The sequence below is a fragment of the Dromiciops gliroides genome, chromosome 5, assembly GCF_019393635.1.
Source record: "Dromiciops gliroides isolate mDroGli1 chromosome 5, mDroGli1.pri, whole genome shotgun sequence".
Classification (NCBI taxonomy): domain Eukaryota; kingdom Metazoa; phylum Chordata; class Mammalia; order Microbiotheria; family Microbiotheriidae; genus Dromiciops; species Dromiciops gliroides.
This window is the reverse complement of record NC_057865.1, coordinates 116110607-116136374: the sequence shown is the minus strand read 5'-3', so window position 1 is coordinate 116136374 and position 25768 is coordinate 116110607. Positions and strand designations below refer to the sequence as shown.

General features: G+C 42.8%; 1 protein-coding gene across 4 annotated transcripts in view; it reads right to left on the bottom strand.

Moving 5' to 3' along the window:
• CEP41 (centrosomal protein 41) overlaps positions 1-23663 on the bottom strand; it is a 28925-nt gene extending 5262 nt beyond the window's left edge. The window contains exons 1-8 of one of the 4 annotated variants that reach the window (XM_043968978.1): positions 23539-23660; positions 19840-19903; positions 17819-17929; positions 11532-11579; positions 6538-6599; positions 4370-4439; positions 3386-3524; positions 163-314 (exon numbers count right to left, since the gene is read on the bottom strand). In XM_043968978.1, the coding sequence (XP_043824913.1) occupies positions 163-314; positions 3386-3524; positions 4370-4439; positions 6538-6599; positions 11532-11579; positions 17819-17929; positions 19840-19903; positions 23539-23571 (679 nt within the window). In that variant the 5' untranslated portion in view covers positions 23572-23660. Of the gene's footprint in view, positions 1-162; positions 315-3385; positions 3525-4369; positions 4440-6537; positions 6600-11531; positions 11580-17818; positions 17930-19839; positions 19904-22424; positions 22487-23538 lie in introns of those variants that run through there. The other 3 variants (XM_043968979.1, XM_043968982.1, XM_043968980.1) reach the window with 3 other exon arrangements.
• Between the last annotated feature and the right edge of the window lie 2105 nt (positions 23664-25768).

Below are 25768 nucleotides of genomic sequence, written 5' to 3'. Positions count from 1 at the left end.
CCATATGGAAAAATGAATCATAAGTTTCCTTATGTACGATTCCCACAATGTGATGTTCTTAGTGGCTGAGGGAGGGACATTGCAAGGCTCAACAACTGATTTAACATTAACGACCAGAGCCATCCCCTGGATGGTGCCACTGTGTGACTTTCTCTTTCATACCTCCAACAATATGGCACTGACTGTAAGAATCTCTATCTCGGACATCTAGCAGCAGGAAGGGACAATCAGGATAAGGTTTATCTTTAGAGTTGGGCTCCGTTTTCTTCAGTGACTCTTTGTCTAGGTCCAGTTCTCCAACGCCGCTGATGACGCTGAGAAGAGAAAAAACAGGCTGGTGACCACCAGGGAGTTGCGGGCTAAAACCTCAAAGGTGCTCCTTCAGCAGAGAGAGATGCATGGCAGCCCAGAAGATTGTCAATTCCCATCCTCTCACTGCCGCTGTCCTCAATAACACCACAGAGAAGAATGGGCATCTGTGTGGCAGCACTTACCTTCAAAGAATGTACGCTAGGCGACCAGCGTGATGGGAGGGAACGCACACTGAAGGGCACATGCTACCACCAGCAACAAGGGCAGCATTCAGAGAAAGAAAGGGGAACAATTAATCCAGTGGAACTCAGCAAGAGGTCAGGAAGAAGGAGCAAATGGAATGAGGGGAGTTGAGATTTTTTAAAAATAAAAATATAGAAGAGTTTGTATATTTTTGTTCCGCATGACATCATCGTCTCCTGAGGTCTTGCTACGATGCCTCATCAGGGTATAGAGGTGACCCTCGGTGCTGGAAGGGTTTGCCAGGCAAGCCCAAGAACTCTGTTTTTTCCTGCTGAGCTGGAAAGGGGATGGATGTCATGGACCATGGGCTCTGTGCCTGTGTTTCTTAGTAGAAGAGCAGCCAGGATTGAGCCCTCCCAGGGGTTCCTGCATAGAAGGCTGGGCACAACCAGCAACTTGTGAAACCTCCCTGCTAAAGGCACATGGAATATCTATCTTCATACCATAGGAAACCACAGTTTTAAAATACTGTTAACAACAACCACAACAACAATAGCTTAAATATTAATGTGGCGGTACCTATGTATTTATGCGCGTGGTCTAGCCAAGTCATACTTACACACTCTTTATTTGCTGCAGATATTTCTACTTAAGAGGCAGCCAGGTAATACTGTACGGTAGACAGAGCACCGGGCCTAGAGTCAGTCAGTCACAGCTATGTGACCTGGGCAAGTCACTTAACCTCTGTCTGCTTCAGTTTTCCCACATATAAAATGGGGGTCGTAATAGCGCCTGCCTCTCAGGGCTGTTGCAAGGATCAAATGGGATCAGATTTGTAAAAAGTTCTTAGCACAGCTCCCAGCATGGAGCACGTACTTATTAAATGCTGGCTTCATTCCTTTTTACTTCTTTTCACCGTATGAGTAAAGAAATGATAGCTAGCATTTACATAGAGTGTTAAGATTTACAATATTTTGTTTAACTCGAAACCCGAAAGTACAAGGTACTTGAGAATCTCAGGAGAGCCGCGCTGAGAAATCAGGACTTCTCCATTTGGTTTTTAGGCTAAGTCACAAAGCCACTATGTTGTGGGAAGGGGTCCCTGAGTGGTTTTTAAATCAATCTTGCAGGGAACAGGAATCAATGTTCACGTCAGCACTAGATTCATGGTGAATGACTAGATACTACAAGTAAAGTAATGATATACTTGTTTGGGAACAAAAGGCAAGGATTATCATGACCTTGGCAAGGCAGTGGGGTAGAGTGGGCTGGACTCAGAATCAGGAAGTTCTAGATTCAAATCCTGGCTCAGACACTTCTTAGCTGTCTAGGAACTAGCTGGGCAAGTCATACTTCACCTGTTTGCCTCAGTTTCTTCATCTGTAAAATGATGGGATTGTACTTGACATCAGAAGTCCTTTTCAAGTCCTTCTATGATCCTAGGCATACTATTAAGATCAATGTGGCAGACCATAGAAATGTCACTGTTATCTCTATTTCCCTTCTCATCCTATTGAACCAAAATTTGTACTACAGTCCAATAAACTTGAAGATTATATAGCAGCTATACCTTCAAACATAATATATGGTACACCTTTTGTGGACTCAGAAGAGAACAAGAATTCACAGAAAATGCCACGAAAAGGCAATGTCAGCACTAGGCAGTGACATCAGCTCTCGTGGGTATTTATCTCTGTGGGTCTTTTGTTTTGTTTTTGTTGTTGTTTTTTTTTGCGGGGCAATGGGGGTTAAGTGACTTGCCCAGGGTCACACAGCCAGCAAGTGTCAAGTGTCTGAGGCCAGATCTGAACCCAGGAACTCCTGAATCCAGGGCCGGTGCCCCATCCACTGTGCCACCTAGCTGCCCAATGAGGGTTAAGTGACCTGCCCAGGGTCACACAGCTATTAAGTGTCAAGTGTCTGAGTCCAGATCTGAACTCAGGTCCTCCAGAATCCAGGGCCAGTGCTCCATCCACTGCACCATCTAGCTGCCCCCTCTGTGGGTCTTTTGAGCATTTTCTCATGTGACTTTGGCAATGACCCTGTGAGCCCGCCAGATGGGGCAGAAAGCTCTGAGCCAAACTTTCCGATGCAGAAGCTCAGGTCTGGAAAAGTTCAAGGTCACACAGCTAGGAAGTGATAGAGCCAGGATTACCAGTGAGGTCTCTGGGCTCTCAGTTCAGGCTTCTTTCCAGCTCTGCTGCAGCATCTCAGGGGAAAATGAGGACTCACATTAACACCATCATATGATAACACAATGAATCCTTTTTGTGGTTTGTCTGTACTGTCCCCATGTCAAACACACAGACGGCCAGACTGAAGGCTGCCATGTCACAGGAGAGAAAGGAAACAAGCCATGTGCCAGGTCTGTACAATGTGCTACAAATATCCTCTCATTTGATCCTGTGAGGTAAGTGCTATTTTTACCCTGCCCATTTTATGGCAGAGAACACTGAGCCAGACGGAGGCAAAGTGACTTGTCCAGGGCCACACAGATCTGTATCTGAGTATCTGAGGCTGGATGAGAACTCAGGTCTTCCTGACTCCAGGCTCAGTGCCTTTACCACTGTTCCACCTAGCGTGTCTCAAGAGAGGTTATGAAGGACAAGACAAGAAGCTGCTAGAATGAATGGAAAACAGGCCTTGGAACTGAGTTTTCCTGTGTATGAAGATGCCAGCTCTGTAGAGTTTCTGGGCTGAAATCTGCTGGCCACCCGGATTCACATCCTGATCAGGCGCCTCTTGGTGAGGAAGAGGGTAGCAGCCAGCACTGGGTGCCCAGGCCTGGGTGGCATCCCCCCACAAGCCACAGGAGGCAGAGAGGCTGGGGAAAAGCTTTGGCCCAAGGCAGTGCAGTGGGTGGGGGTCGGGGGAGGAGGAGAGTGGGTACCTCTGCAGCGTTGACCGGTTTGACTCCCCAGCTCCTGCATTGCTGATGAACTGGATGGGGCTGGGTGGCTTCTCGGTGGGACTGCCTTTCCCATTGGTCTTGTCTTCAGCATTAGGAATGTCGAGGGCAGAATTATGATCTACGGAGAAGAATGAAGGTGAGTCTAACACAGCCAGGTGCTGAGAGCAGGTTCCTCGCCGCCTCGTCCTGTCCCAGGCACACAGGGGCTGAGATGAAATGGCACCTCCTGAATACACTCCTCACACATCATGGTGTCCTACTTCTTGACAGACTATTTTCATAGACATCTTTATTTCCTAAAAGGAAATAGAGGTGTCCCTGTGTTCTTATGCTATAATTTCACTTGGGGGTGCTAAGCAGGGTTAAAATTGGGGGCTACCCATTTGAGGAGACTCTATCAGCACCTACCTCAGCTATAAAGCAGTCTTTATTTCTTTGGAGTGAGACCCACCTGTCCAAGATAAATCCCTGCCTTTTTAGTATTCTCTTTAGCCCTTCCCAGGGAAATAACAGAGTTGCACAAACGTGATGTTCTCTATCAGCTTCCTTGGAAACTTGTCTTCCTGGCCTGCATCAACCTTTAATAACTAAACACTCTTTCCCAATAATTTTTAAAAGATAGTAGTTTGACTGATAGCTGCCCCAGGATACAAAGTAAAGATTTTAATTCTCTGAAGTCACTTTTCTAAGTGGATCTGTTTTATTCTTTACTCTTCATTTGAGAGAAAACATTTAGAATACATGTAAATATTCTAAGGTAAAAGTCTCCAAAAAGTGCAAAGTTACAGAGATCTTTAAAAGGCATTTAGGAATAATTACTGAGTTACCATTCAGCACTTTTCTAAGGGTGAGAGGAGCTCCCGTTATAAACAAGCATGTCCTAATGGTATTATTGTGACGGGATCACTGGATAGGGGCTTTTCAGCCAAATGTTGCCCTGATAGCCAGTCCCATTGTGGTTACCTTCTAGCCTTTGAATCTCTTCTGCTGTCACTTCTAGCGTTTGATCAGACAAGGAAGCAACTTGGATGACCTAGAAGAACAAACGAATGAATGAAACTTCTAAGCCCATCTATTTACAGTTAAATTTATTTTTCAGAGCAGGTGGAGAAAGGTGCTGATATTAAAGCACATTCTTTGTTCAGGAAAAAAACAACAACAAAAAACCAAACCCAACCAAATCTCAGTACCCTCAGGCCTAAGTCCCTCACTCAGTGTTAGTTGCTCCCTTCCAAGGCTCTAGGGGCGGTTATCATACTGAAGCCCAGGCCTCCTCGTGCCACTCTTCTGATCAGTAAGCTCCCGTGGTTTCCTTTGCCAAGGGTCAAATAACAAACTTCTCAGTATGGAATCTGAAGCCCTCCACCACCTGGCTCCAAGCTGCTTTTTCTAGGGTTATTATACACACACACACACGCACCACTTCCCTTCCCACATTCTGGGATCCAGACAAGCTGGAGTTTTCCCAGCCAACCTTCCATCTGCCACCTCCCCACCTTTCCCCAGGCTTCTCAGCCACCCTCACTCCATGCATGACAGGCACGTCCCTTCTTTTCTTTTCCTCTAAAGCTCTGCTGACTCTGCTTCAAGGCTCAGCTCAAGCCCCAACCTTCGACATGAAATCTTTCCTGATTTCCTTCCACATGACCTTGTGTTTACCTCTATTTTGCATCTATTCATATATTTACACGCTGTTTCCCCAATGCAACACAAGCTCCTTGAGGGTAGGAATGGTTTCATTATTGTCTTTTTATCTCTAGGACCCAGCACAATGCCTGGCACTTGATGAATAACTTGTTGGCGTAATTAATTCAAACACTCCACATGATCTTGAGACCCCAAGGGAACTGATTCCATAGAAGCAGCACATAAGTAACTTTGAAACTCAATCATCCTTTGCATTTTGACCCTAAAATACTATTTGCAATGGCATGACAAGATTGCATTCAGTAAATATGAGACCTGGCATTACAGTAAATATAACTATTAGAATATTACTTATTCTCATTTTTAGCTTTTAAATTTTTTTTTTTTTGCACAGGGCAATGAGGGTTAAGTGACTTGCCCAGGGTCACACTGCTAATAAATGTCAAGTGTTTGAGGCTGGATTTGAACTCAGGTCCTCCTGACTCCAGGGCTAGGGCTTTATCCACTGCGCCACCTAGCTGCCCCTCATTTTAAGCTTTCATTCAAAGATCTAAAAGCATTTTTCAGGTTTTGGCTCAATGGACCTTACAATCCATATCCATGACTCCTGTTGGATGATTGATTTCCACTTTGCAGGCTGATGAGTTGAGGCATAAAAAATGTGACTTGTTTAGAGTAGCAAGACTTACTCATGGCAGAATTAAGAACAAAAAATGGTTACAAAAAATCAAACATAGCAAAGTAAGGAAAGGGCCTTCAGAGATCATCTGGCCTATCCTGCTTCTGGAAAGACAGATGTCTCAAACCAAAGGTGTTAAGCATGCCAAGCATGGCCCAAACCGGATTAAAATGGTATTGGCGGGGGGGGGGGGGGGGGGGGGGGGGGGGGGGGCAGCTAGGTGGCGCAGTGGTTAAAGCGCTGGCCCTGGATTCAGGAGGACCTGAGTTCAAATCTGGCCTCAGACACTTGACACTTACTAGCTGTGTGACCCTGGGCAAGTCACTTAACCCCCATTGCCCTGCCCCGCCCCCCCCCAAATGGTATTGGGAATTATTTGACAAAATAAAGACACAATAAAACATAGACAACATCACATATTAAAACGAATTCGATATATAGCCCACAGAGAACCACATGTATGGATTAGTGGTGATTCTATGAGTTTGACACCACTGCTTTAAATCATCCAGGGCAGATCTGGAGACCTGGATTTTAACTCTAATGTACAAGAAAAATGAAAACCTCAAACTCTGAATAAGGCCACTTTTAAAGTAGAAAGCACAACATTGTACTTCATAAGATAACAAAGGGAAAGATAAAATGTCATAAACAATATAAAAAAAAATGATTCAGTCCTGGCCACGGAATAAGAGTCAGTGGGAGAAACCAGCTACCAAGATTTACATTCCAAACCTGAAAGCTCATTTCATGATATTATACAGAGTGGTGGTTTTAAAACCCAACAAAAGAAACACCAACTCACCAACTGGGCAAAAGTTGTAACTTTCAGTCTTTTGAACAGCTCATCTTTTTTGTATCTGTAATCTGAAACACAAGAATGAACAAGTATTTTTTCAGCATTGTTTTGCCCTTTGCTGGCTAAATTGATTCTTTGCAGCCATCAAGGTATGCAGAGTATTGATCCTCGATCTTTATTAAATAGAGAAGAGATTATTCAAATTAAATAGCCCAGATCTTAAGTGCAAACTCTGCCCATGAGACAGGGTATTATTTGTAAACGGGCATTATTTATAAAGCAGCAGTTGGTGCTTTGCCAGTAAATTTCTCTCCTGTCTAATCCCACTTAAGAACCACAAATGAGGTACTAATATAAATTCAGAGGTCTCTTGACAGTTTTGAGCTCAGCAAATCAGAACTCAAAGGCTTATGTGTTTGTAGTTTTATCAAATCAAGCCAACTGCATCTTTTCTAGCAGAGTTTCAAGATCCCAAATTCAATGACAGGAAATCTAGCATACTCCACAGAAGTTTAGCTCGGCAGGACACAGAGCAAACTCCTTGGGGACTTCTTGCAAGTTTTAAATGTTAAATTCTCCCCCTTCTTGAATATTTGCATTGGCTATAATGACTCTTTAGGCAACATCGGAGAATTACTACTCATGGTCGGCTGAACAACTGCTATGTTTGACTAGATCACAAATGGTGATAAAGAATTCAAGGCATATAGTGACAGAGAAGGATGAAACCTATTTAAGATTATACACCTGCAATTGCTAAGGCTTCCCAGAGATGTTCTAATAACCCAGCACAGACATAGTTACGGTTTTGTTGGGAGTTAGCTTTGGTTTAACAATACGCAAAATTGAATGCCTACCTTGGACAGAAAGTTACAAGGCTAACAGCATGGAAAGGATATTAACAATCAGATTTCCACTAAAATCGCAAGGCTGTTATTCCTTATTGGAAACTAGAGTTCCCTAGCTCTAAAACATCCTAAAGGAGCAACTGCTTCGGCAACTTCATTTCCCATATAATAGGCTAAAAAACCAAGGTGTAGCCCCTTCTTATGCAACAACCTGGATAAAAACAAACTTGTCAGAACATAGGTCTAAAAGGCTGGGCCTCTAAAAAAGAAACCAACTTACCAAACACACAGCATCCTACTAATCCATCCCCACTGACTGCAAAATCACCAGACTGAGTCTTAGTACTGAAATCGAGCTATAGAGAAAGTCCAGATCACCAGAGCTTTAAATCAGGTTGCACTGTGGCAACAGTGATGCTCTCCTGGAACGGTGACATCATTCTGAAATGCTGCTTCTACCATCCTTCACATCCTAAACCTGAAGAACAAAAAAACTGAAATTTCCTTTAAGGGAAATAATGACTGCCGTCATTGAGAAAACAGACTCTGCCATCCACCCCTCAACGTGTGGCAAAAGTCTCAGAAAATGAGAGAATTAAAAACAAAACCAAAAATGGTTTTTACTCTTCTAGTCAAAAGTACTAAAAAAAAAAAATCACACCAACTTATTACATCTTGGCCACATACCTGGTTCTGGTTTAGAAGGACACCCGCCATTTGGGCTTCCTGACATTATTACTCAGATAGAAGATCAAGTTTAAATATTTACAGTAAATTTTAAATTAAAAAAAAATTATAACTTGGAAGGTCCCAACAGTCCGTCCTTCCAAGGGCGAACACAGCTTTAAAAATGGACCTGCCGCTAATGCAGCTTCTCTCAAAACTCTGTGCTGAAGACAGATAATCCCACTTTCAGATAACAGATCAAGTTTTGATTTTCCAGTAAGTTTGCATTCTAAGTCTGCCACTCTCAAGTTACTGGAAGGACAGGGAATTGATTGTCTGGGGTGTTTCATGCGGTATCCAACCAGTGTCATCTATCCATGAGAAATCAAGGATAGGCTTTATAAATAGCCAATAGACACAAAGTCCTTATTTTACCCTGTAGGTACAGTTGAAAGTATATTCAGATGACAAAGTATTTTCTGTGTTTGGAGTGTTCAATTTGAGTTGGCTATTAGGAAAGGGAAATTAGACTCACAGTGGAAGGCTGGATTCAAAGGAAGCAAGAGAACAAGGCTTGTGGTGGAGATAGCAACAGAAAGACATGGCATTTCAAGTAATCTGAGTCAAATGACTAGTTCACAGTGTTGTGAAACAGGGTAATATTCTCCTCCCTTTCTAATTAAAAGAAAACCTCCCACTCTAAAGGGGGAAAGCCAAGGAAACATCTTCCTGGACTGAGTTCCAAAAACAGATTTGAAAGTAATTCTAGTCAGGTCATCAGCACGAAGTGGCACGGAGCAAGGTGATATTTACCTCCTGTCTTGCTAAAAGGAAACCCCATAACTCTAAAGAGGAAAAGCGAAGGAAGTATCTTCAAGCGCTCGGTTCCAAAGGTGTTTCTTTGGGGGTATGATTTCCATTTAAAATTTTGTTACAAAAGAAACAATGCTGTTACAACACTTACAATTGAGACATTATTTCTTACAGGGATTTAAGCTATCTAGACAGAAGTAAAAATTCCTATGAAGATAAGGTTTTGATATGGATTTGAGTATCTTCTCCACAAAGTCTACAGTGAAGTACTTCCAACGGACCAGAGAATAAGAGACTGCAAGCCAACAAAGGCTCTGCTCAACCTGCTTTCAATCCCACCAGCTGAACCAGGCATGACCAGAAGGGAATAAGGGTGAGTAAAATAGGTTTTGAAAGGTTTTATCTTTCCAGACGTCCTTATTAAGGGCATTCTTTTAAATGCTGGTCTTAAGGATAGCCCCTAAAGAAAGAGTTGGCTGTGAACAAAAACTATAAAAACCGACTGTCCTCCAGGCAACGTACTGATGCAAGGGAAAAATAAAAGCAAACAGTATTAAGAATTATTTTTTTAAAAGGGTAGGAGAGGGGAGAAATGCAGTAAAAATAAAAAATTTGTACTATAGCCAATAAATTTCAGCAAAGGTATTGTTTATATATATATATATATATATATATATATATGTAAAGAGAGGAGACAGACAGACAGACAGACAGAGAGAAGAATGAACAAGGGGGAGATTTTGACACAAAACCAAAACTTTTCAGTTTGTCCTTTATTGCTAGTTTTCACAAGAGGATATATACATAGAACACAGAGCTAAAGCTAGAAAGAACCTTAGAGATCACATGGTCTAAGCCCTTCTTACAGAGGAAGAAACTGTGCTTCAGAGCAGTTTGTAAATTGATTTGAGTATTAGAATTCAAACTCAGGTCCTGTGATCCCAAGTGCTTCCCACTTCACAATGCAAAGCAGAAGGGGGCAAGTCAAACTTTTCTCAAGCCCACATCCAGTTCTTTGTTTGGCCAAGTCACCATAGTTTTTACAAGGCATAGAAACAGAACAGGCCTTTTAAATCAAGAGGTTTTTGTCTAGAGAAAAATCTGCCTTGACCGGACAAGTTTTGGGGGATGTGATTCTTTTTTTTTTCTATCAAGAATAAAGATGGGTTTAGTTAGACCCCGATCTAGAACCACCATCAATAAGGGAGCTGGGCTTTTCTTTCAAGGCATTTCCCTGCTTTGTTTAGTTGACTTCTAGTATGTGAGTGTTCCCACCTGGGAATGACTAAACCCATGTTAGGAAGCAACAAACTGTTCCCACCCCCAAATTCTGTGTTAATTGTGATCTTAGTATGTCCATTAAAAAAATTTTTTTTTGAGGGGCAGCTAGATGGCACAGTGGTTAAAGCACTGGTCCTGGATTCAGGAGGACCTGAGTTCAAATCTGGCCTCAGACACTTGACACTTACTAGCTGTGTAACCCTGGGCAAGTCACTTAACCCTCATTGCTCTGCCAAAAAAAATTTTTTTTTTTGTTTTTGTTGTTTTTTGCAGGCAATGGGGGTTAAGTGACTTGCCCAGGGTCACACAGCTAGTAAGTGTCAAGTGTCTGAGGCCAGATTTGAACTCAGGTCCTCCTGAATCCAGGACCAGTGCTTTAACCACTGTGCCACCTGGTGGCCCCCAATGTGTCCAATTTTATAAGAGCTTTGTACCCAGTTTGAAAAATGACAATCCTGCTCCACATACTAGACACTATCTCGCTTTTGCCTAATAATAATAAAAACAGGAGGTGGACAAGTTCTCAGGGGAAAACTAGACCCAGAATAGAATTAAAAGCAGACAATACTACCTAGAAGGATTTCAAAGTGCCTCAGTCGCATTTTATATCTTGCCATACTAAAAAAAAAAAAAAAATCACATAAAATCACACGTTTCTCTGAAATGTTAAGCAATAGGTTCCAAGCTTCCAAGGCAGTCTTAGACAATCCTGTAATCAGTACACTGTCCCCATGGTTCTAGCTCTCATTCCATTAGCCCATAACCTACTTCTCAACATTAACTTCTCCCTAGAGAATTTAAAAAAAGACCTCGAGTAGGCCCTGAGCTGGTAGGCCCCATTTTTATAGGCTGATAGCCAGATAGGTGTGGCTTGGTCCCTGAGCAGTGACTGGGAAATAAAGGCAGAAGACAGTCTTCATGCTGCCCTTGGTCCCTGCAATGGCTTCCAAGGTGCTGGGGCCCCTGCCAGGCACCTCTGAATCCCAGTCTCTGTCTCTTCTTCTTTCCTTCCTCCATCCCTCTCTCCCTCTTTATCTCCTCTTCTTTCTCCCTGCCTTTCTTTCTCTTTTTCCCTCTCTCCTCCTGACCTCCTCCTCTCTCTCCTTTCTTTTCTCTCTGCCTCTTGGTTTCTGAAAATTTAGTATCTCTCTTTCAATCTCTATCCATATATGTATGTATGTATGTATGTTAGTATGTATATATCAGATTTTTTCTCTCTCCCTCTCCTTCTCCCACTCTCTCTCTCACACCCTGTTGTCCGTCATTCCCTAGACCTCACACCTGACAATACACCCTGGATAAGTGATTACAGAACCACCGTGACAAGGATTAAAAGGTATTAGGCAACTATAAAACTTCAATTTCCCCCAATCTTCATTCAGTGTTACTTACTTTTTTTAATCTCTTCTAGTTTCTCAGTGTATTTGGTCATACTGTTACCTACAAAAGGAGAAGAAAAGTTTTAGATGATTTTTAATGGAAGAAAATGAGCAAAACAATGGAATAAGTCTTCTCAACTATCACTAGCATTCTGGACAACAGACAAATTTGGGAAATACATTTTTTTTTCTTGTGGACTATTCCATTCATTAAAAAGCAGGGGAATGTTTTAGAAAACTATAGCTTAGGCCACAGGTACACAACCAGTGAAGATTTAGAGCCTCCAGAGGGATCTCCCTTGAAGGAAGGAAGACCTGGCTGGATTCTAGTCCCTCTGTTGACCCAAACTGGCTGTGTGCCCCTCCCTAGGCAAGTCACTTAAGGGCCTCTCAGTGCTCAAAGCAAAATGTTGAAAAGAAGGTGCCAACTTGCTTAGGCAGAGGAGTTTCTTCACCTGGGAGTACTCTATACCAGTGAAGTCACAGGTCTGAGCTGACTATTCTGTTATAATCATTCTCTGGGGAAATATATGCCAAGAAAAGAGGAGACATTATCACCCTCTAAATGCCCAGGGTGTTGTCTGTATGGCCATCCCGTCAGCCTTCCCAAAGCCTCCTCTGGGCCTACATATTTTCTCCTTTTCTCTAGGGGTCAGGCTGATGTGGCGATCTGAAGCACACAGCCTCGTCAAGCCCACGAAAGACTGGATTTTCTAGGAAATAATGGGGTGGGGTTTTGTGTGTGTGTTTTTAAACCACCACTGCAGTGGATCACATCCAGTTCCCTGTGAAGAGTCTCGCGTCTGCTTTATGAGGGAATTCTAGCCAAGGTGGTTTGGGAAGTTTTCAAATATTAAAAGTAGGCCAGCCAGAATTGCTCTAGTAAATGGATGGAATCTTTGCTCTCAATCAGATGTCATTTTTTTTTTAACTGGGTCTGCTTCAAGTCAATTCAGCAAGTATTTATTGGGCCACCTGGAAAGGAAAAAAAGGCTCTTTTTTCCCTTTTATAAAGTTTACCTAAGGATAGTTTGTACTCATACCTGTGGGAGACTAACCAGGCCAAATTCAGAAAAAATAAATATCTCTAAGACAGTAGTAACTAGAGAGCTGAATGAAGAATCCCTCTAAATTAGTCTTCAGGTTTGGGCTAAAGGTACAGACAATTCTTGCTCTGAAATTCGGGAGATTCATAAGACGGTTTTCTCTTTCAGTTAAAAATTAATAGTTCAGGGGCAGCTAGGTGGCACAGTTGATAGAGCACTGGCCCTGGAGTCAGGAGTACCTGAGTTCAAATCTGGCCTCAGACACTTAACACTTACTAGCTGTGTGACCCTGGGCAAGTCACTTAACCCCACAAATGCCTTAAAAAAATTTAATAGTTCATATTGTTATTTCACAAAATCCAACCTAAAATCATGTTTTACTCTATGTGTTAACAAGTAAGCCATATATGGCCCCTGCTGGCCCTGGTACCCAGGGTAGGTTCAGTCTATGCCAGGTAGATTATAGAGGAGGGATTGGTTTTAGCTGAGGGAAACCTTGGCAAGTCTGGCCTGGATCCAAGTCATTTCTACTCCAAAGGTCTTTAGAGACCTCATCGGTTCTAGTTTTCAGTCTATTTAGGAGTCCATCCTAGAACAGGTCTAAACCCCAGCCAAAGGCAGTCCTAGAATTAACTCTGGTCTTCTCTGGGTCTTTCACACTAGGAACATACTAAAAATATTCCCAAGGAATTCAGACATTCTGGCAAGAGAGAGTCTGACCCCTACAATGAGGGGAAGAGACAGTATTCCTTATAGGATCACAGGTTTAGGACTGACCCCTTAAAAATCCAAATTTCCAACCCCTTCACTTTACAAATGAACTGAGGCCCAGAAAGATTAAATGCCTTCCCCAAAGTCACAAGGGTTGACAGTTCAAGAGATAGGGCCAGGTTTTGAAATCAGGTCCTCTGCCTTGACATTCAGGGTTGGCTGCATGGCACCACACTGGCCTGGCTTGTTGTTCCAGTGTTTCACGTCGTGATTTTGAGCCATGTATAATCACATATACTTTATCATTCTGCCATGAGGTGAAATGTTATGCTTCTTTTATACTGAGGGGAAACTGAGGCACCAGGAGGGGGAGGGGCTAAGTGGCTCAATGAGGTTCACAGGATGAGAAGCGTCAGGAACAGCATCAGAACTCCAAGCCTCCGAGTTTCTAATCTGGCTCACAAAATTCTCTCCCTGATTAGAGAACTTTTGTAAGAGAGTTCAGTGTTTCACACACACATTTTTGAAAACGTGCATGGTCTGTGAGGCATCTGGGGACAAGCATCATTACCTCACTAGCAGCAGATAAAGACCACTCTGTGCTCTAAGCTCCCCAGGACACATAACAGAAAGAAAACAACAGTGAATGTGATAACACACAGTCTTTATTATGGAAAATCGTGCTTTCCATGACATAATTTATAAAAGCATTTTCCACTGACAAAGTTGTTTTATACCCATTGCTGTTTCGTCTTATGCTTATTAATTTTATCATATCATTGTTAAACAATCACACAGAGCACTTCAAATTCTACAAAATATGTTTACAATCGTTTGTAGCAACCTCACAACAACCCTGTGAGTTAGGTTAGTGTTGTTATGTTGTTTTACACCAGGGGGAAGCCAGAAGAGGAGTGGAGTCTTTCAAGTTCGTTAAAAAACACTGGTAAAACTAAAAGTGAAATCTAGGACAAAGGGTTGAGAACTGTTTAGTATTTCCCCAAGGATACAGTCTCAGAAACAGCACTGACGTGAGAGACAAAGAGGGAAGGTGGTGTGTATGCATGTTGTTTCCATTGTAGGACTAAGGAAGGAATCTGTAATAAGTTATAATAGGGGGTAGCTGGGTGGCGAAGTGGATAAAGTACTGGCCCTGGATTCAGGAGGACCTGAGTTCAAATCTGGCCTCAGACACTTGACACTTACCACCTGTGTGACCCTGGGCAAGTCACTTAACCCTCATTGCCCCCCCCCCAAACCCAAACCCAAACCCAAACCAAAAAAGAATTATAATAGTAATAGCTGATGTTTACATTGATTAAAGGCTTGCAAAGTGCTTTATCTCATTTGATCCCGGTGAGGTATTATACCCTTATTTTATAAACAAGGAAACTGAGGCTCAGTGAGGTTAATCTTTTTTTTTTTTTTTTTGATGAGGCAGTTGGGGTTAAGTGACTTGCCCAGGGTCACACAGCTAGTAAGTGTCAAGTGTCTGAGGTCAGATTTGAACTCAGGTACTCCTGAATCCAGGGCCACTGCTCTATCCACTGAGCCACCTAGCTGCCCCATACACCAATGTAATCTAAAGGTAGGACTCTGGGCTTTCTGAAAATATGTGAGACGGCATGTGGACAGCCTGCCCCAGGCAGGTTTTGCTGATGGCTCTGTTCTGCACATAGCCTATCATATTGGCTCACAGTGCATTTAGGAGCTTTGTGGTCAGTCCATTCTATTAATGAAACTGGCAGCAGGGCCAATTTTACATTGTTTCATGAGAAAGAGGCAGCCCTAAAAGGCTGGGTCTAAACTGAGTTTCTGTCCAATGAATCATATGTTAGTACTGCCGCCCTACTTCAGTCCCTTCTTACCTTGTGCCTAGACCACTGCTATGCCTCCTCCTGACCGGTCTTCGGCTCTCTTGGCTCCCCTGGCTCCCCTTGCACCCACCTGGTCTTCAGACTGTCATTAGATAGATCTTCTGGAAATAACCCTTTGGTCCTTTTCAAGCCCCCTTCTCCAAACCACTGCCTACCGCAGAAAGCCCAAACCTGTGGAGCCTGACATTCAAGGCTTCCACAATCTGGGCCCCCTGTTCCTCTCATCACCCTTGAGCACAGGGCATTGTTTACGAAGCCTTTCTTAGTCTCCCCAGATGGCAGCCATCGCTTCCCTTCCTGGACACCTAGAGCAATTTCTGTCTATAAAATATGCACACCATCTTCCTTACTGGAGTGATTGCTGGAAAGAAGCGACCACACCACAGGTCTTCAAGCATTATCTACAGCAGCTTTCCCCATCCTCTAATGCTAGCACTCTCCAAGGTTCTGTCTCCTTTGGCAATCTCATTCTCTCTCAAGGAACTATTTGCTCTCTACACAGGTGTCTTCCAAGTCTGTCTCCAGGAGCACTAGGCTTTTATTTCCAAATGCTTCAAGACTATCCGCCAGCATGCAGCCTTAAGTCAGTGAGAGCCCAGACAAAGCCTCTTTTGTCATTGCTATTTCTGTCAAGGATAAGGTTCAAAACTTTAAAGGCATTCTCTGCTTTTCCTACTCCTTCCCTCCTATAACCCTCCTACAATCGAGTCTTGCATATTCTGGCTGTGATATATTTCAAATGTGCACCCGACCCCCATCATTCCCATTGTTATCACCCTAGTACAGAAGTGCCACCCACACCTGGACCCTTGCATTCTCACTGGTCTTCTTGCCTCCTCTTTGTGGCCCTCTCTGTCCCCCCTTCAACAACAACAACAACAACAACAACAACACATAACATCAGCTCCTGATTCATCTTCCTTCTACATAGATGAGTCACAGTATTCCTTTGCTCCAAGCTTTCTGAAGCTTCTGACAAGCTCCTAAGCTTGGTATTCAAAGCTTTCTACAATACAGTATCCCTCTATGTTCCTAATCATATCTCACACTAATGCCCTCCAAAGATACCACCTTCCAGGCAAACTGACCATTCCCCCACCTCTGCTCCTTCCCTGAGCAGACTTTAAGCTCCAGGACAAAGTCCTATCTAATTCTAGTTGTATAAAAAGCGCTTAACTGCCAGATGACGATAGAATGAATATCTATTCAATGACTAATATTTACTAAAGAGACAACATGATATAATTCAAAGAGGTCTGAACGTCATCAAGAAAATTAGATGGAAATTCTGGGTCTCAAACTAGCTGTGTGGTTGTGGACAAAGTCAACCTCTAGGAGTCAGTTTCCTCCTCAGTAAAATGGGGATGGACGACCTATCCCTCATAGGATTGTTACCATGAACGCACTTTATAAATATAAATCATTACTGTTAAGGCAAGCCAATAATTCCTTTAGTAATGCAAGAAAACAACAAAAAATAAAAACTCTACACCATAATTTATAAGTACCTAAGTTTGGATTTTTGTATATTGGATTTTTTTAAAAAAGCTGTGTACACATTTATAGTATTTTTTAATATGCTAAATTCTGTACTGAGCTCTAAAAATGCCTAGGAACATACAGCACAGAATCAGATAATCATAGACTTTTAGGGCTGAAAGGGACCTTATAAGCCATTTGGCCCAGCTCCCTCAATTTGCAGAAGAGGAAACAGACCTTGCTCACAGTCAAAGAATGAGTTACCGCCAAGGTCAGGACTAATAGGGATCCTGATGCCCAGTGAAATAGCCTTTCGGGTGCCCATCATTTAAGAAGTTTACAATCTAAGGGCAAATAACAAATTTTAAAAATTAAAACCAGTAGAAAAATTTGTCATTTCTCCATTGACTCAGCCAAGGGTGGTTCTCGTTTATTAGATATATCTAGTCAACATAACTCATTAGATATTTTTCAGTGTTACTTCCTATAACATGAATTTCATTCCCATTTTGCCAATAAGATAAGCAAGTGTTCTAGGCAGTGATGCCTTAACTTGCATAACATTTTATAAGGCATGAGGCCAGTTACTAAGACATATCTACATTCCTCTACTTCCCTTCTCTGAAAAGAAGCGCTCTGTTTTGGAAGGGTAGAAAGCATGAAAGAGAGAGCAGTTCTCTTTCATCAACTCCATTTAGCAGATATTTAGAGAAAGAAGACAGCGTGGAGATAAAGGAAGTGTAGTGCTGAATAAGGAAGACAGACAATAGAAAGCAGAAGAGTCAAGATATTTAAAGAGAGAATTTTGCAAAGTCAGAAAAATTCTAAATTAGGAAAAGATAGTGGTGACTAAAGACTGCATGAATGAGCAAATAATGAGGCTTCAGCTCTGGTCAGAGTAGGAACCAATGAAAAATAACGAAGAGAAAACATGAGAACACTGGAAGGGTAATTGAGTCACACACACAGGAAATTTCACTGGGGACAGAGTCCAATTAGTGATGCTCAGACAATACCCTCTAAAGTTAGTGATTGTGCTCTTAGGCTTATGAAGTACATAGGAAAAAAAGGGAAAAAATGGAGGAGGTTCAAAATAAATCTGAGATTTCTGGCCTTGTTTAGAAATTAGTATTTGAATTCCAATGAACTATAGACTCAGAAATACAGGGAAAAAACAGAATCTTTACCCTGGAGGAAGATTGAGGTCTTTGAAGATTTCGGGAGTAGATAATTTTGTTGAAGACAGGAGGTGACATCATGGAATTCATAATCTCTTGAGTTTAACTCTGAATCGCCTGCTGTTTGTAAGAAAAAATCGAAGACCCATCTATTTAGCCTGGGACTTAAAAATACTTGATAAGCCTCACACTCATTTCTACTGCTCTGACTGCAGAGCCCTCTAAAACTCATAGATTAAACCTAGTTACACCCAGAGTGCCAGGCCACTCTGGTGTACTCAAAGCCCACACTTCAGTGTGGTACAAAATTCATAGAACAATAAAAGAACTCAAACTAAAATAAAAACATTCCAATTTATTTGACTAGAAAAAAAAAGTTGAGTTTTTTGGGGGTTTTGTGGGGTTTTTCTGGGTGAGGCAATTGTGGTTAAGTGACTTGCCCAGGGTCATACAGCTAGTAAGTGTTAAGTGTTTGAGGCTGGATTTGAACTCAGGTCCTCCTGACTCCAGGGCTGGTGCTCTATCCACTGTGTCACCTAGCTGCCTCCAACAAAGCTGAGTTTTAAGCAAATAATTACAACTGTTTCCCCAAAATTATAATCAAGCTAATTAAAAGATAGCTTATTAGAAAAATCATGATGTGGAAGGCCATAGGGGTTTGCTGTGCACTTTAAAATTTAACTATGAACATTTTTTTTTTAAAATCAAGAATTTCACAAATATTGTTATGGGGTTAAACTCTCGTTTTGATCTGAGAGGGAGAGAATGAAGTTTCATCTACTAGAAATTATAATTCTGAGACTTTTTTCATGGGAAAGAAAAACTCTGAAAATATATGACCCTGAAAGATAAAGACAAAATATTCATCTGAAATTAACTCAATCTTCAAAATTTTGGATGAATAGAATTCCATTATGTTGGTATATCCCAGAGTAAATGAAATATCCTTAATTCAAGTGCATGCCTCACTGAAAAGTTTATTCCAGAAGTGCAGCTCAGTCATAGTTCATAGGGAGACAGGTGAAGATGGAGCAGCTGACAGTATTGGGTAACAGAAGAAGCAGGGATAAGGAGAAAACAGCCAAGGAAGTCAAGCCTAGTGGCCAGAATATTGGACCTGAAGTCGGGATTCTTGTGGTGCTAGGATTCCTCTGTCCTTGAAATTCTTTGTATTAACTCCTTGTCCTAAGACTCCCTATGAGACTTTGAGTCTCTCCTCAATTTTCCAGTTCTTTACAAGTAAGGAGGTTGTTCATCTCTCCATCAATCAGGGATTTTGTAAGGTTGAATATTTACAAAGCACTGAATTCTTAGGTTAAAGGCAGAAGCCATATGTTTAAAACATTCAAGGGTTTAAACGATGAGCTGTTTACCTAATCAAGCACTATGAGGAAGAAGCAAACTAGACAAAAAGATTTAAGTGAGCGCCTATGCTTCCCGAGACTATTCTTCCTGGGTGATGGCAGAGGATGGCAGCTGGGAGAGAATCCTAGGTAACAGGGGGCCTCAGCCTGTGCTGCGACCATGATCCATCAGAAAAACCATCTCGATGCAATGGTTAATATAGTAACACCATGGAATACTTTCAAGCAGCAGACACTGAAATGACTGAAAAGTAATTACAGCACATTTGTACCACAGTGTTTACAATCTAAGGGAAGAAATATTTCAAATACGCAGCAGAAAAGTTGATGACATCCTTGGATTTTGTTTTAGCTCTTCAACTTAATGAAAATTCTCGGTGCCTCAGTTTCTCCATCCCTCAAACACCAATATAAATGCTATCTTCCACTTTGTAGGGGAGAATAAAGTGGTTATAATTTGTTTAATTAGTAACTTTTGAAAGTAAGGAAATCTCAATCCCACATAAACATTAAGCATATAGCCTGGGTCAAACTTCAGAAACACTAGGTCAGAATGTTCTAACTGTGATTTGTGCCAGTTATAATTCACTGCTCTGATAACTATTTGCCATTAAACAGATTTGCTAATTTAACTGTGACTTTTCCAAAATTCTAATCCCTACTCACCAGTGTCAAGTCTAGTCTTGACATGCTGATACTTTGGGTTCTGTGGAATCCTTTTGGTCAGAAACTGGAAGAAAAGAAAAGCCACATTAATTGGGCTAATGGAAAAATGAGGGTGGCAGGAAAAGGGGAAGATGCAAACATTTAGGAAATAGCAGCTATGATTTTAGGCAGGCAAGTCTTGTATGGTGGAGGAGACTGAAGAGAATGACTATGGTATAGCTTTATAGGACAACACATAAGTGATAAGTTAATATGAAATCCATACACTTTCCTTAAAATGCAATGCTTCTTTGTTCTTTTCCCATTACTGCTTATGTCCAGTTCTGTGATTTCATTAGAATAGGGGAAACCCTGGTAAGGAAGCCGCCTCTAACAATGCAGATAACCAAATGCTCTGTAATCTAAAAGTTATAGAGCAAGTGTTCTTAACCTAAGGTCTGTGAAGTTTGGTTTTAAACATTTTGACAACTATTTTTTAACAATATATAAAAATTAAATTATTTAAACATTTTGATCATTCAAATAATATTTTGTTATTTGAATATAACTGGTTTCCTTTGTAATCCCGTGTATTTTATTAATTTAAAAACAGTATTCTTAGAATGGGTCCAAAAGGTTTCCCAGAATGGCCAAGGGGGCCAAGACACAAAAAAGTTTAATAGCACCTATTTTAGAGAGTTGTCTGGTGCAGTAAGAGGCTTCAGAGACTCACTTGCCCTGGGCCACAGAGCCAATATTATCAAAGGCAGGGCTTTAAAACTCAGGTCTTCCCCGACTCCTAAGGGTCAGCTTTCTATTCTCTTTATCACAGGGCCTCTCTTAATCCACAGTAATTCATTTAACTTCTTGCTCTTGACACTACTTGTGTTCTATTCTTGCTAATGAGCCATAAACTGATCACAGTTCACATTTTATAATTCTCTCCAAAGAGGGGTCATCTTTCCTTGTTCTATTCAAGAGATGGTTTTCTCTCAATCATATAAAGGCCCTCTGAGGCTGGAAGGCAGGATGGCTAAGAAAAGGGCTCCAAGGAGGGTCAGTTATTTTACAAATATTTACTGAGGGCCCAAAATAAAGGAGGCCCCACAAAGACTCAAAGATGTATAAGGAAATGGCCCTTGCCCCCTGAGCACTTTCAATTTAACAGGAAAGATTACTGTTGTTTGTCATTCTTGAAGAGGACCATGACATCAGGGTGATGGCATGATTTGCACTGAACTGGGTTTAAGTGATGGAGGGCTGTGCAAAGTCACCAAACTCACTCTTTCCTCCAGAACCATCTGGGTCCAGTGGCAAAATATCAGGATGATTGGAGATGGCTCCAGATTGTTTAAGGCAACTGGGGTTAAATGACTTGCCCAGGGTCATACAGCTACTAAGTGTCTGAGGTGAGATTTGAACTCAGGTCCTCCTAACCTCAGGGCCAGTGCTCTATCCACTACACTACCTAGCTGCTCCTATCAGAGCAGATTAAAAATGATGTCCTCCAGTCACCTCAGCATAGCCTATGGATCCTCTAATTGTTCTGCTCAAATAATACCACTTCTGTGAAGTCTTCCCTGGATCAGGGCTTCTTAAACTTTTTCTACTTGCAACCTCTTTGTCTGAGAAATTTTCACATAACCCTGGGTATACAGGTATATAAAAAAGGTATATATAACCTTTTACTGTTGCCAAATTTTTCATGACCCCCCCACATTCATTTATCTGAACCCATATGGGTCACAATTTAAGAAGCTTTGCCCTAGCTCACACCTAACCTAAGTGCTCCCTTCCTTCTTTGAATTTCATAATACCGCCCAAATAATTTTTCTTACTTACAGATCTGGTTGTGTCATTCCTCTGCTGAAAAATCTTCAGCACCTCCCTACTTACTGCCTACTAAATAAAATTAAAATACTCTTGCCTCATTTGAATTCAAGGCCTACAACAACCTGATACTACCCTAAACGCCCATCTTATTTCCTCTTATTCCCCTCCACATGCTCTATACTATAGCAGTAACTCAAAAACACTTTCTTCAAGTGCTCTGCCATCTCTGCATTTATTTATTTACCCTGATCCCTCTTCCTGGAACATTCCTTCTCACCACAGATTTCATATATTCTTCCTTTAAAATCTAACTCGAGGGCAGCTAGGTGGCGAAGTGGATAGAGCACCGGTCCTGGAGTCAGGAGTACCTGAGTTCAAATCCAGCCTCAGACACATAAAACTTACTAGCTGTGTGACCCTAGGCAAGTCACTTAACCCCAATTGCCTCACTAAAAAACAAAAAACAAACAAACAAACAAAATCTAACTCGATTACTACCTCCTCTCTTTCATGAAACCCTCCCTCCTCTCCCTGGTTATTAACAACCCACTATATATATATATATATATATATATATATATATATAGGCCCAAAGGGATTTGCTCATTTTAAAATAGTCTGCAACCAGTGAAACAGATTTACATTTCCACAAATGTTAACCACATCTTCCTTCTTGTCCCACATTTCTCCCCTTGCCTTCTGATACTAAGACAAAAAACCACAAAGGGAAGTGATCTTTGAACCAATTTAAAATTGGATCCATTTAAAGTTACCTTACAGTAACGAGTACTTCGGATAGACCATCTTAAGACATGAAGTTAAAGGCAGCCTGCTCTAAATCAGTCACTTGGCACACCACCCTTAAACAGGAAGAGTGCTCAGGCACTGATGATGGAGTACTTTCTGTTTTCTGGACAGGACTGTCATCATTTCCAAAGTCTGGGGCGTTATCCCACTAGAGCTTTTTGGTGACGTCTCGCCTACCTCACCTGGAGGAACCCTAACAGAAAGTCCTCCCAAGCCCAACCTTGCCTCCATCACTGGCGGCCTGGAGCATCTCTCCTGCAAAAAGCCTCCTAAGTGGTTTCGCCTCCTTCACTCCCCCCTGTCCCCTCTGTAATGCATTTACCCACGCAGCTCCTGAACTGACACCCCTCTCAGCACGGGTCTGAACCCTGCCACTGCTCTCTCCACTCACCTCCGCCACTTCCCTATCACCCACTCTAAGCTCCCTGCTGTTTTCTCATCCCCGGTTCCTTTCCGGCTCACTGGAGTTCCCGCTAAACTGGGCTTCTTGGCTGCTCCCGGTACCCAACGTTCTGTCTCCGCAAAGAAGGTGGTCCCCCGGCCAAGGACCATTCCCTTCTCACTTCCAACTTTAAAACCCCCAAGCTCCCTTCCGGCCTCAGCTCACAGGTCGGCAGTTCTACCGGGGGGGGGGGGCATTCCTGACCCCACCAGCTCTGAGACTTGGCTCTTTCTTCCATAGCCTACTCGGTGTCAGTGAGCATCTCACCCCGCCTCCCCATCCGGTAAAGCGAAAGCTCCTCCAGGCAGGGTCTGGGCCGTTTTTCTTTGTCTCCTAACCAATGCTGCTGAATTAAATTCAGTGGTCTCCCTCTCTCCTGCCGCCCCCTCCCGGTCTCTACCCTCGGGTTCCATCGCTTCGGTTCCTTTCCCCCTCTCTCTTCTCTTCTTTTTTTCTCCAGGATCAGCATCCCTCCCCTCGCTGCCCCCGGGGTTCCGGGCTCCGCACACCACTATCATCTCGGCTCTCCGATAGCCCCCTGACCAACCAGCGGCGGAAGTGCCCAGGAGCCCACGTGGAACCTGCTCCCGGTCCGCGGGCCGCAGGCCCTTCCTCCCGCCGCCTGGGGCTCCCCTTACCTCAGGATCTCCAATGTGTCTTCTGGAAGACATCTTCTTCCAACGGACGGACTCCCCGGGTTCCAGCCGCTATCGACTCCTCCCCCTTTGCCGCCTCCACTTTCCTCTTCCTACCTCTAACCTCTCCTACCGGCTTTCCAATGACCTCTCTTTTGATTGGTCCGGATCCTCCCGAGGACCAATAGTGGCTCCGCTTACTACCGCTCACGCCTGCGAGCTGCTCAGACCAAGACGCCGCTCAGTGGTTACCAGGGGCAACGCGAGACGCCGCCCCGGAGAGCACGGGGCTGACCTCGGCTTTGTGTGCTGGGGCCCGCGTAGCAGTCGCGCTGTAACGGTTCGCGCCCACCAGCGCCCGAAGACCCGGGGAAATCCACCCCGCCGCGGGAGCCTGGGGAGCCCCGAGGTGCCGAGAGAGAAAAGGGGGCTCGGAACAACTGGCCATCTCTCCCCAAACGGGACGCCTGGAACACAGAGGCCCCGGGGAGTTTTTTTTTTCTTTTTCTTTTTTTAATTAGCATCTTCAGATAAAAGGATTAATATTAAATGGATGTGCAAATCAACAGCTTTGAGTGTATGGGGAATCTTTAGGACTGGAGCATTGAGAGTGCTGCCAGCAACCATATTCTACCCCAGATCCAAAAAATTCAAGTCCTTTTTCTGGTTAGAGGTCTTTTAGCGCTTTCTTCAATACAACCCTGGGAAGTGCGTGGTGCAAGTATTAATGCTGCTCATTTTGCAGAAGAGGAACCAGGCTCAGACGTGAGGAGACTGGCCAAAAGTCAGCCTCAGCAGCGAGTCAAATTCAGGTCTTTCTAATTCCAAGACTAGGGCTATACTATAGATAATATAATTTATATTTTATTCACCTTGTATTTATCTATTCTATATATGCATGTACATAAACGTATATACATGGATACATGCACACACGTCTCCCTGAATAGAACGTCGGCTCTTTGAAAGCAGGGACTTTTAATTTTTTGTCTTTGCACCACTGGCACATACATAATGCTTGTTAACTGGTTGATTTATTTCTTCTACACCAAACTGCCTCAGCTTTAAATTTAATGCACACAATTACTACGGCATTTAGCTAGATCTTTATTTGTTGCAGATACTTTGCTGTAGATTTGCTGCTTCCTTGCACTACCTACAAGTTGACTGGGAAAACTGATGACCCTACACTGTGGAAAATAGGGATCAGGCCAAGGTGGTGTTACCCAGGTAGTAAGCTGGAATCTCTCACCTCAGACACTTACTAGCTGTGTGCCCCTGAGCAAGTCACTTAACCCCAATTTCCTTAAAAACAAACAAACATCTAGGGCCATCTCCAGTATCCCTGATCTATATCTTGCCACTTGGACCCCTTATGACTCGGGAAGAGAGAGATGAATTGATTAGCTTAACAACCCTCCTTCACTTCAATTCATTGAAAGTCATGACATCACCCCAATGTCATGGTCCTCTTCAATAACTAAGGACAACCCCCCCCCCAAAAAAAGTAAACTACAACAATATACAAGAATCAGCACTTTTTGTACTTGTTAAAACACTGGAACCTTTCAGCAAGCATTGTTTAGGAGACAAAGGAAAAACTAATCAGATCCTCCCCTCTCTACAATGGAAGGAGGGACTGTTACTTTGTTTCTTTTTTCCCCTTTGTATCTGCAGCACGCCAAAGTGCCCGGGTGGTGTGATTTGGGAACATAGAACTGAGTTTGAGTTTCGTCCTTTTTTCACTTGCTCGGTGTGTGACCAAGCAAATCCCTAATTGAGTAAGCATTTTTTAAGCGCCTGCTATGTGCAAGGTGCTGGCCGTACAAACCCCAAAATAAAATGGTCCCTGCCCTCAAGGAGCTTACATTCAACTGGGAGGTGGGGAGAGGTATAAAATGTATAGCAACAAATGCAAAAATAAAAGGGAGGGATTGGTGAGCGCTAACAACTGGGGAACTCAGGAAAGACCTCTCAGTAGGTAGCAATTACACCGAGCCGCGAAGGGAGCTAGGGCTTCCAAGAGGACGAAACGAGCAGCGAGGACGCTCCAGACAGTAGAAACAGCTGATTTGGAATCAGGATGAGTTTTCTACTCTTGACTCGGATTTTAGCTGAGTATACACATCTTGAGCAAGTTCTAAAGTTTTCTGGGCCCCCAGTGTCTTTGTTCATAAAATGAGGGGTATGAGATTAGATGACCGCTGAGGGCTCTCCTGGTTCTTTTAAGCGC